Here is an 11,039-nt window from a genome sequence, read left to right as displayed (position 1 = left end):
GAACCATGCAGTACAAAGGGATCGGATTTGGTCGATCTAATACTTTATCACCTCGGAGTGGTTTTCTTATTATCCTGTTTGTAAACAGTTTTCAGTCTGACTCAACACTGTTTCCATCTTTCTACAACTGCAGAAGACGTTGTGATGATTCTCCTTCAGCAACTGCTCATCCATCAAACGTACAGAAATAGTTCTAAGGAATACACATATCACCAACGACATCTATAATTCAAGTATCTACATCCATGTTGACACACCCAAACCTCCGAACAACTATCAATACCCTTTAATCAGCCGCGATCACTTCAATCATCCATATTCTCACCAATCATCCATAGTCAATTATTAACTTAATCTTCAATCAGTCATGTACTCTTCAATCATTGACGTACTCTTCAATCGTCCTTTAATCACTCACAGACACTACAATCACCCAGGTACATTTCATCATCTTAAATTATCCTTCAATCATTCATGTACTCTTCAAGCATCCTTCAATCATCTGTGTCATCTTAAACCATACAATTGCTCACGTACTTTTCAATCATTCACGTATCTATAACTATCTTTCAATTTCCCGGTTACCTTTCCTCCAAAGATTCACAAAGTAGTTGTCAAAGGTTACAGGTACTGTACATTTTAATCGATAGAAATATTTTCAATGTATAAAATATCACTACAGCAATAGCTGTCACATGTAGTAATGTTCGATCATCATGCAGCTGCAGCCATATTTTACATCTCGCACATTTAACAATATGTAACCCATCCTATGTCTAATATAGGTGCTGCCACCAATTAGATAATATTCTTCCATCTCCAATATACATTATATGTGCCAGGAAGCATCACAAATTGTAGCCATGCCACCATTATCTATAATAAATATTCCGCCAGATTACTAATGCCTTCCTGACAAGCTTTCAGTTCTCACAATGTAAAGCAAAATACGATTACAAAATATACCATTGTAGCCATACAGTGGAAACCATGGTCAAGTCGAGTAAGCTTACCAGGTTAATCCTGTGAAACTATTCAGTGTTTTTCTAGAGTGAATGGTAGCTGCTAAAAGGCTTACAATCTGACCTTTGACCTATTAATGACCATGTACATAACGAGCAGGACATGTTGACCAAGATTTATTATTTTATCTAGCTGTTTGAGTATGTTGTTTGAGCTGATGGAACATACCATGATAAATGATTGTTCCTGTTTATTCTGGCTGTGTAGTATCCGATGCTTCCCCGATAACACATTGGTACACGAGGCATGGACTGCTACGTTGTCGTGACAGCTGGGAACAGCTCAGGTACAACAGACCGCGGTTCTAAATAATCTGAGCATTTTACGCAAAGTACACCAATCAAAGTTGTTCGTAATCACCGTTACCGCTTGCGTACGTGAGTGTCCTTATTTATCTACGTGTACAGACAGGAAGCAGACATATTGTATAAATGATCCCAACATTAGTGATTATTGTCTAGCATTTGTAAACACAGACATGAATTTCGTTGTTTTGAGTTTTGATGAAACTTGGAGCAGCACGTAAACAGATGCAAAATTGCGAGAACATGTAGCATGATTTAGTTATTCACATAATTATTGTGCATTGCATTAACTGGCCTTTTCATATTTTCCTATAATATAGGTTATGTCCTACGTGACTCTTGAATCAATCCAATAATTACTACGTTCTTTTTCTTTTTACATGTATGTTCAGATGTGTTCACCTTCAAAATGGATAGAACAAGGGTAGCTATCGCATTTTCGTAAAAACCTAAAAGCCTCCTTTTGTCTAAGAGAATAATGGTTTATATAACTACACATAGTTGTCTTAGTTTTATCACTACATAACGAAGCACTATGAGGTGAAGAGTCTGCGTCGTGAAGCAGAGCTCAGAGTACAAATGGCTTATACTGTGCCGTTTGCAAGCAGAGAAAGGGGGACCCCCTGAACGCGGAGGAGTGGGAGGGTTGAGACGGCGTCTGTGGCAGCGTGAGGAGTGTCGGAGGAGGGGATGTCCTCCCAAACACTGCAGCAGCAACTATGGTGGTGTGTGTCAGTCTTATTAATGTTGGTTTAGACGGAGAAGTATCCAGCTGAACTGGGCCAGTGAGAAAGAAGGATGCTACGTTTGTAACTCATTCTTGTGTAATATATTTAAAGTGTACTATATTTGAATGCACGCAGAGAGGAGTTTACAACATCGTCACATTAACCAACCACGATGACAGTGACACCAGTAGACGTCATCTTTGCAGCGTGGGTGAGTACAAGTGTGATAGTTCCACAGCATCGTGTGCGAGTTGTGTAGGACTGATAGCGACATGTTCAGCGCTCGGGTTAGTATGAGGGTCATACAACATCTGAAACAGTTCAAGTCAGTTTCCCAATATTCTCAGACACAGTGCGTTCCGTGGCGATAGAGTGATTGACAATGAATAACTGGATTGACAGGAGAAAGAATGAATTGTGATACACTTGCAGCTAGTTCGTTACTTAAGTCTCTGATGCAAATTCACTGATATATTTATATGCTTGTTTAATTTACTGAAAAGTTCATTTTTTTAAATTTGTAAATATTGGTGTCCTTAGTTGAGTCTAATTGTCTATCAGTATGATGTACCTTTTGTCGACTCACTATCTTTCATTGATTCCTATCAACATATACATAACTGATTTACTGCGATATTCAATCTGTTTCTTCAGTCACACTAAAATGCAAAGTATGCGAAATTATATGTGAGAGTTGTATCAACAATCTTTTAGAAACAACTGTGTACGTTTTTGAGCTATGAGTGAGAATTTCCTGCACCGAAATACCGCTGACTGCCGCGACCGTTTATGACATAGCATACAGCCCTATGGGGAAATGTCATGAGCGACCCAAAAAATACAAGCATTGCGATGTCAGAACAGCGATGGAATTATTACTATTTCCGACATGTCGAGAACGTGAATGAATTTAGCTTTGGGCGTGAAAACCTGTAATGTTGAGTTGTGCAACCCTCGCCTTTGCTGAAGTCAAGGGGTTTGCACTGGTCTAGCTGCGGGAGGCAGTGCAGGCTTGTATATATCCAAATGGGTCAGATCCTACTGTGTGGATGGCTCAATGTTGATTTGGAGATATCTTTGTTTTCCTTGGCTTGTGTGTTTACACGTAAAGTGCACTATTTTCTGCAACCCTTGATGTCAAGAAGATTGTGTTTAAATCTCTGATTTCAATAACCACAGTACTTAAAACTAATTTACAAACCTTCTGTTTTTTGACGAACGGGGTGCTTACCTAAACAGTATTATCATGCAGGACAAACGGCGTTCTGTACGGGGTTGGACTATATATACATATGGTGTGTGTTTTCTACATTTGTGAACGATTTGGCACATATAGATAGGCAACACTCACCCAAGACAGTAATTGGAGGAAGCTGCTTGTGTATAATTACGGTCCCTTAGAAACCTTGATATTTTATCATCATTTAGTATCACCTGGAATGTAATGTACCACTATGTATGGAATGTAATGTACCACTATGTATGGAATGTAATGTACCACTATGTATGGAATGTAATGTACCACTATGTATGACCAGTTCGATCATTCTCTACGTGTTACCAAAGGGAGTAAGGCTTATCCTGTACTGGGTAGGTTTAGCAGGATGATGCTGATGTACATATATCCGTCAATGATAAAGATGCTACAATGAAAGGTCAAGTGGGTACTGCTCTCAGTGTTTGCAAACATGGCGTCGCCCTTGTCAGTCTTGTCACTAAGGAATATTGCGATACTGTGTGACAGATGCTATGATTACCGAAATGATAGTCTGGGATATTAAACATACCTTTAAGGAGTGTATGTTAGATATTTCACACGTTAAGGAAACTTTTGAGATCTGAACTGCGAATCGACTGAGTGAAGAAATTAACCAATCCTGATTCCATACGAACGTCTTCTTGTAGACCTCTTGCAGGTCCCTTTTCCGGAACTGTCGTATCTGGCGAAACTGTGACCGATCTGTTACCATGTGTCATTTTGAGTATACAATCATCTGAGTCCGCGCTTCCTTCTGACTAGCTGATTACAGGCCACAAACATGCCTAGGTAGAATTCAGTCACTATAGCGATATATACAGTGGTTGGTCTTAGTCGCACAGTGACTGATCTTAGTCGGACAGTGATTGGTCTTAGTCGCACAGTGACTGATCTTAGTCGCACAGTGATTGGTCTTAGTCGGACTGTGATTGGTCTTAGTCGCACAGTGATTGGTCTTAGTCGCACGATGACTGATCTTTGTTGGACAGTGATTGGTCTTACTCGGACATCAGCACTGTATATATCAGGTTTTTTATGGGGTCATCTTCCAGTGAGTAGTGAATGTCCTCAATACGGAATGTTACTGAACTGGACAAACACACGTTTCACACATATACTTAACAATAGTCACTTCCAAATGGGAAGAAAAGAAGTGTTAAATTCAATTCCCAGGATGAACTGTTTCCAAATTAGAAAATGGCTCTATAATGCAGCTCTTGAATACGGCTGACCCATTTATGGGAACCGCATCCTGGACACTGTTCCCTCATTAGTTCATTCACGAATGTTCACGAGGTGTTTCGTAGAGCTCCCGAAATCCTACTAGCTGGCCTGGTTTGTTACTGTTACAACACAGGCCCTTGGTGAAGATGTCGTGGGAAGGCTGTGACGGTGGTGGCAGTGCCAGAGAGTCGTATTGGTCCACAAGGTGCCTGGAATTAGTCTTCTGGAACTCATTGCCATATGGTTTCGAGATAATGCTGATTGAATCATATTTGCTCTTCTGATTCTGTAAAAAGCATTTGCTCTTATGAAAAATAGTACCATTCTTGCTACTCAGCATTAAAGAAATAAATACGATTTTATTGTGAGGACCGTCAAGATATTTGAGAGCGATAGCCTACGTTTTGTTGACTATACCACGACACGACGTATCCATACATGTATGTAGTACATCGTTGTTGTTATGCAACTACTAGTTTTGAATTTCAAGGAGTAAAAACAAATGGTTTTCTCACTCTGAAATCATTTCCAACCAACAGTTTCGTATTGCCAAGATAGATACGCAATGTCACTTCACTTCCTGAAGACTCAAAACATTATCTCGATTTTTAACAAAATGAAATCTTTCCTTAAGGACGTAAGCTATTAGATAAGTCATGGAAAGTCAAGCGATAATGTCACGTGTAGCTTATGTCACATCAATCACGCATGTGTTTTGACTCAAAAGGTATTAGGGCATAATTCGTTTGAAATGTGAGAAGGCGATAAACGGACCCGGGTGGCAAAAAGCTCCAATGGTGGGGAATATTTCTCAGTTTCAAATATTCAGAACGAATTAGCAAAGGGCAAGTGTTGTGAATGCCTCGCAGAGAGGTGGTTCGGATCAAATACTTCAGCAGAATTTAATGCTTTCAAAATTAACCCTTGATTTGTTTACAAGACTTGTGTCATTTAACATTTACTTAAAAATGAAATATGTTCAACATTCGTTTCAATGTTTGTGTATGAAGCCATACCGGCACAGTGGGCAATGCGTCTACTCGCTACTGACGCCCACGTTTGTTCATCGGGTTGTATATGGAGCGTACAGTCTGTACTTGGAGCATAGTCTTTACAGATTCTACTGAGCAAAGTGGTGCCAGATCCTATAAGAGTATCTTGTTATGATCTCCAAATTGCAAGTCTAACTGAGATATATGTATATAGTAAACAGTTTTGTTTCATGTGTAAGACTTTGTGAACTGCTTCGTGTACGTAACAATTACGTCTCACGGGGAAAGTACAGACATATAATGCTTCATATGAAAGATTAGACGCAAGTTTGCTATCACATAACTTCTTACATCTGTTTGTCATATGTTTTCATATTGCATAACAAAACGTAAACAATTATGTGTGTTATATACAACGGTTGCTGAGGCACATGGTGACAGATTGTTTGTACTGTAACTCCTAACGCAGTCATGTTCCAGTAGTATATGTAGATTAGAAGTCCCGACCACTGACAGCATTCATGAGCATACGATGACATATACTTATATCCATTAATTGTATCAGACTATCTACGGGATCCCGTTATAATGTATGTCATGTTTCGCCCTTGGACAATGAACATGTTACTGGTGGAACTTGTATGTGCATATGTATAGATCCATATGATAGTCTTTGTAAGAAACCTCTTTTATCCATCAGTACTCCGTAAAGTGGCAATTGTAGGTCATGCCGTAGTCCGTCGGAAAGTATAATACACTGTTAACAGTTATGTATTTAACGAATATTGACTCATTTTCATGAAGGCAGAATCTCGGTATGTCACCGGGTGCACCAAATCCTGCTACAGTTGTTTCCATTTTTCGCCGATACTTTGGTTCTCACACTAGTTAGAATAGTAATGAAAGTAAGTTTTTCATTGCATAACTTACTTTTCCTTCTAGTCGAAACGACACCAGAAATTTAAATACTCTTAAAGTTAAGCCTCAGTTAATAAAAGCACATGACATTCTCACATTGTGATTTATATTTCACCGACACGAAAATTATGACATAAACAAACATGTAAGGAATATATAATAAATCTCAAACAGACGCTATACCGAGCCTGGTAGCCATTGTTGAGTTGTTCGTAACCCCCACCCTCCCCTCTGCCTCCCCCTGCCGTACAGTAATAATACGTAGCGTATTGCATCCAAATGTTGACCACATCACCTCAAATATGTCAGTGGCTCTGAGAAAATACTCCGGGGGTGGGAGTGTGTGGTGGGGGGTGCATCCTTTGTGCAGCACTTGCAAAGAATTAAAATTGGTAGAAAAATATTGAACATTCAGTTCTCTTCTTTCAAGTTCAGGAAATAGAAACATTATTTAATATAGAAAAATATTCCTATCTGCTTATGAGCGCACCCCCTACAACTTTGTCCTTTGTGTGCAAAACACAGCCACACAAAGGTCACACAGGTCACAGATAAATGCATGTTTGCAATGTCCATTTTTGAATATTTTAGTGACTAAGATGTTATTGCAGGAACGCGAGTGCCATCTGGTAAATATAGCCATTCCAAGTTGGGAAATCTCGATTTTTCTCCATCTTACAATGTGAAGATGATGTTCGCTACTGAATGTTATATACGAAATCGTCAGCTTCTCTTGTGTCATTAGGTAATAGACTATCTAAAGTGGTAGGAGATATTCTATATATGGGTGATGTTACGTACTTTGGAACCAGTTAGTGACATATCGAAAATGATTATTCCATTCACAAGTTGTGCTGAACTTGGCACAGACACGCTGAATGTTGCTCCTGATGCGCAGACTGAGATGTTCAATGGTAACGTCAGACTGTAAGTGGTTCTAATGTTATAAACTCTGTTACACGACGGCTGCCAGGGACGACTGAGCGCAGTTAGCATATTGCAAGTTGGAACACGACCGAGCATTGTGGAACGAACTCTTAATGTTACAGTTACTAATTAGCAGATTACAATCGCAACAAGGACAGTCAGATAACGTTGATGACAGAGGTCGCCAAGGGCGACTACTGGTGCACAAGATCGAAAGTGTTAAGAAACCATGATCAAAGTGCCTCTCAAACTTCAGATACAGCTTATGACCTGCACGTGTTGGAGAGATGGACAGAAGAAGTCGGAACCTTTTGAACACATTACAAGAAGCTGTGTCTGGTGTCTAGAGCTACGGCGCTACACCAAACGTAGTTGGGCAGACGTTGGTCTCCAATGAATCAAGGTATACATTGGACACCCATGTCGTAAACGGAGTGAGCGGTTTAGACAAAATCATGGTTCTGAAGGTAACTCAATAATCTTTTGAGTACGGATCACTGCAGCAGTTATACTACCGTGAAGACAAACCTGGTGCTATCTGCACGCAGACGTGAACCTCGTTTAGTGTTTCAGGATGACAGCACGTGAGTACACAGGGCTCATATTGGTACTGAGGGTTGCAACAGGAGATCGGAAGCACCTTACCATGTCCACAGTCCAGACATTTCAGCCATCGAGCATGTCTGATGTATCCTTGGGCCGCCGACCACTCTCAGGGAACATGAGGCTGTGCTACAAGGAGAGTGGAATGGACTGTACTAAGTTGTCATTGGATAGTATGCCGTGTTTACTGCGGGACGGTCTAGAAGGCAGAGGCGGATTCAGCGATATTAATAAGCTAGATTTTCAAGGTGAATGACGAGATGGATAGTGACAGACGACTAAGGCAAATCTCAGCCTAATGACCTGTTAAACGATGTATCTTGTAAAGGATATAGAATATCAACAGTTGTTTCCTGATGACTAATGAGGTTACTGACTAGGTCTTTGAACTTTACTATGTGGCGTACATCGGATTTTATAATCCTGTCACACGCACATTATTGTGTGTTCATGACGTGCGTTAGCGATGTGAATATTCATCCGAGGGGAGCCTCTCTACTGTGCCCACATGCCTGACACATATGTAGCGAAAACATCACTGGTATCAATTTTCGAGGTACACCGTTCAATGTGAGTCGTGTGTCTATCAACTGGTTACTAGAATTCAATATGTAAAAGACAGGGAACCCTCTATGAATACACTGTATACACTAATACACTGTGCTCCTGGTGAGAGCTGGAATAACTAAAACGATCATTTTGGCGACGTGATATTTTGCTGTTTCGTGTCACAACGTGTGCTGCAAGGATCGTACCATTCTGTAGATGCACATGCACTTGCACCTGCCTCTTGTCGTCAAAAACACATCCCAACCCAGAGATCCTGGTTGTATTTATTGGAAAATGTTACTTCCGGTACACATCCACTTCCTGCGTCGAATCAGACTACCGTGGCCGATGAGAAAGATACAAAACCATTCAGGCCAATAAACAGGGGAAGTGTTTGTATGTGAAGTGAGTGTTCAGAGACGCTCTGTTCAGAGCGTTGTTATTGTTTACATCACTGAAAACATGATTAAATTCACCCGGTTCTTAACACTGCATATCACAACGTGATACATAAATTAACTGCAGTAACACCAAAGAAAAGGCTGGTCGTAACATTCCTATGTCGTATATGATAAGGTCGAGTATGATACCATCGCATACTTAGGTGCAACAGTGTTCATATCGTCTTGGAAAATCGGTCCAAGAGGATTTGTGTCTACCAAGGAAGTGTCCAAAGCGGCATGTGATACTTACTCTTTAACTAAAAACGAACTGAGCAGTACGACATGTGGCACATATCGTTTCAAGGAAGGCCTATATAACTGGGCATTGCATGGCCAAAGGTAATTGGTACTGACACAAATTAACTGTAAAAAACAAACTGCGTTTCTTTCTTTTAGGGCTTAAAATCTATCAGCTGACTGTTTCTGTCGTTTGCTTTTTTCTGTTTACTTGTCACTGGCATGTGTATCGCTGACAGCAGCCCTTACATTGAACCTCAGGGTGTTTTGTATAATCACTCAAGCAAACACAAACACAAATATGGTCATTTCCATAACTAGACCGCACATGAGACTCTAGCTTGCTAACACGTGCAATAGCTGAAGAACGTAGCGTTGCGCGCAGGAAGGGGAAGCATGCACGTGGCAGGCTGTGTGTTCCGGAAGTAGCTGCTTCGTCTCCACTCAGCTCTCTTCGTGCGATCCCGTAACGTCATCACTACAGGGGGTAATTACAACGAAACTTTGAATACACGGCCGGATCCTGTTTAGTTTAACACATATTAATAATGGAAGGTTGCTTTGAAACTACACGTACAACACATTTCCGTCAAAGTTTTCAAAATGACATTCTGTCGAACAGCCCTTCACATTTATCATAAGTTTAACAGACATTCAGAGAAACCCGTGAGTCAGTCTGTGGTTTGGATGACATAAACTTGTCAACCAGGACAATTTAAACGAACCCGCTGTACTTAGTGTTTTGTCAACATTCCAAGCCTAACTGGACCGCAATCTGGTTAATTAAGGCATACCGGAGACTGATACAATAAGCAGATGGTTACGATGATCACTCTGTCAGAACGTTCATTTCTTTCATCTCTTTGAGTTTCTTGATTCGCAGTCAGAAGAACACAGTCGATACAATTATGCAGTGAGAAAAAGGTGTTGTCCCTTCAACCTTGGCTATGGAATACGGAATGAATTCCGTCCAACTTCTTCTGCCATAAACCTTTAATCCGATGTTTTATGAGTCAGCTTGTAGCAGACTCTCCTGTAGCAGACTCTCATATACTCTCATATATACTCGTAATATGGCATGGCGAGGCACGAGAGTGCTACACTTTATGCAGTTGTAGTAAACACCTGCTAGTGATCACTGGGAGGATTTGGATGAGCAGACCCTTTCATTGTTTATTCTGGGATGTTCTCTTTAAAGCACCCATTTAGTTGTATCTCCAGTCGTCTACAGAAATATCTACCACGTGCGCCATGTTGCTGGATTATGACACTATGAGCTGAACAAAGCATCTATTTATATAGCAGACACTCCAGGTGTAGATACATTGTGTAGGACACATCCACGTAAGGTCCGGAAACAGTTGTTAAAACACGATACACACAGGCACGTTTTACAGTTATTGGAATTGAAGACAAAGCACAAAGTTTAGAGAAACGCAAACAGAACGGGCCATGGTATTGTCTATTCTCAACACATTCCGCATATTATGAATGACAACTTTTCTAATTATGCAATGAATGTAAAACTATGTAATATTGAACACAGAAACTACATAATATTGAACAAACTTAATGGAAATGTTATAGTTTAATGTTATTTTATTCTGAATATGTTTGTGTCCGCCCAGAGAGCTAAAAGAGCTGGTTCCATCCCCGGCCGTGTCATACCAAAAGACGTTCAAGTATGGTGTTTGTTGGTCCTTGCCTGGTGCTTGGCATCAGTGGACACAAGTCCAATTCAACCTCACCTCACCCAATGTTTCCTGTTGGTCTTTTTCCTTCATTAAGTGAAGCAATTGATGCTCGATGGATGAGAGGTTGTTATTTAACTT

At 40.4% G+C, this 11,039-nt stretch overlaps 1 protein-coding gene across 1 annotated transcript in view; it reads left to right on the top strand.

Moving 5' to 3' along the window:
* Positions 1 to 2,035: 2,035 nt before the first annotated feature.
* The window catches only part of LOC137277368 (protein madd-4-like), a 117,542-nt gene continuing 108,538 nt past the window's right edge, over positions 2,036 to 11,039 (top strand). The window contains exon 1 of the mRNA XM_067809068.1: positions 2,036 to 2,267. Within this exon, the coding sequence (XP_067665169.1) occupies positions 2,229 to 2,267 (39 nt within the window). The 5' untranslated portion in view covers positions 2,036 to 2,228. The remainder of the gene's footprint in view (positions 2,268 to 11,039) is intronic.

Source organism: Haliotis asinina, chromosome 3 (assembly GCF_037392515.1).
Source record: "Haliotis asinina isolate JCU_RB_2024 chromosome 3, JCU_Hal_asi_v2, whole genome shotgun sequence".
Lineage (NCBI taxonomy): Eukaryota > Metazoa > Mollusca > Gastropoda > Lepetellida > Haliotidae > Haliotis > Haliotis asinina.
The sequence above is the reverse complement of the archived record's forward strand: the minus strand, read 5'-3'. Positions and strand labels throughout refer to the sequence as shown.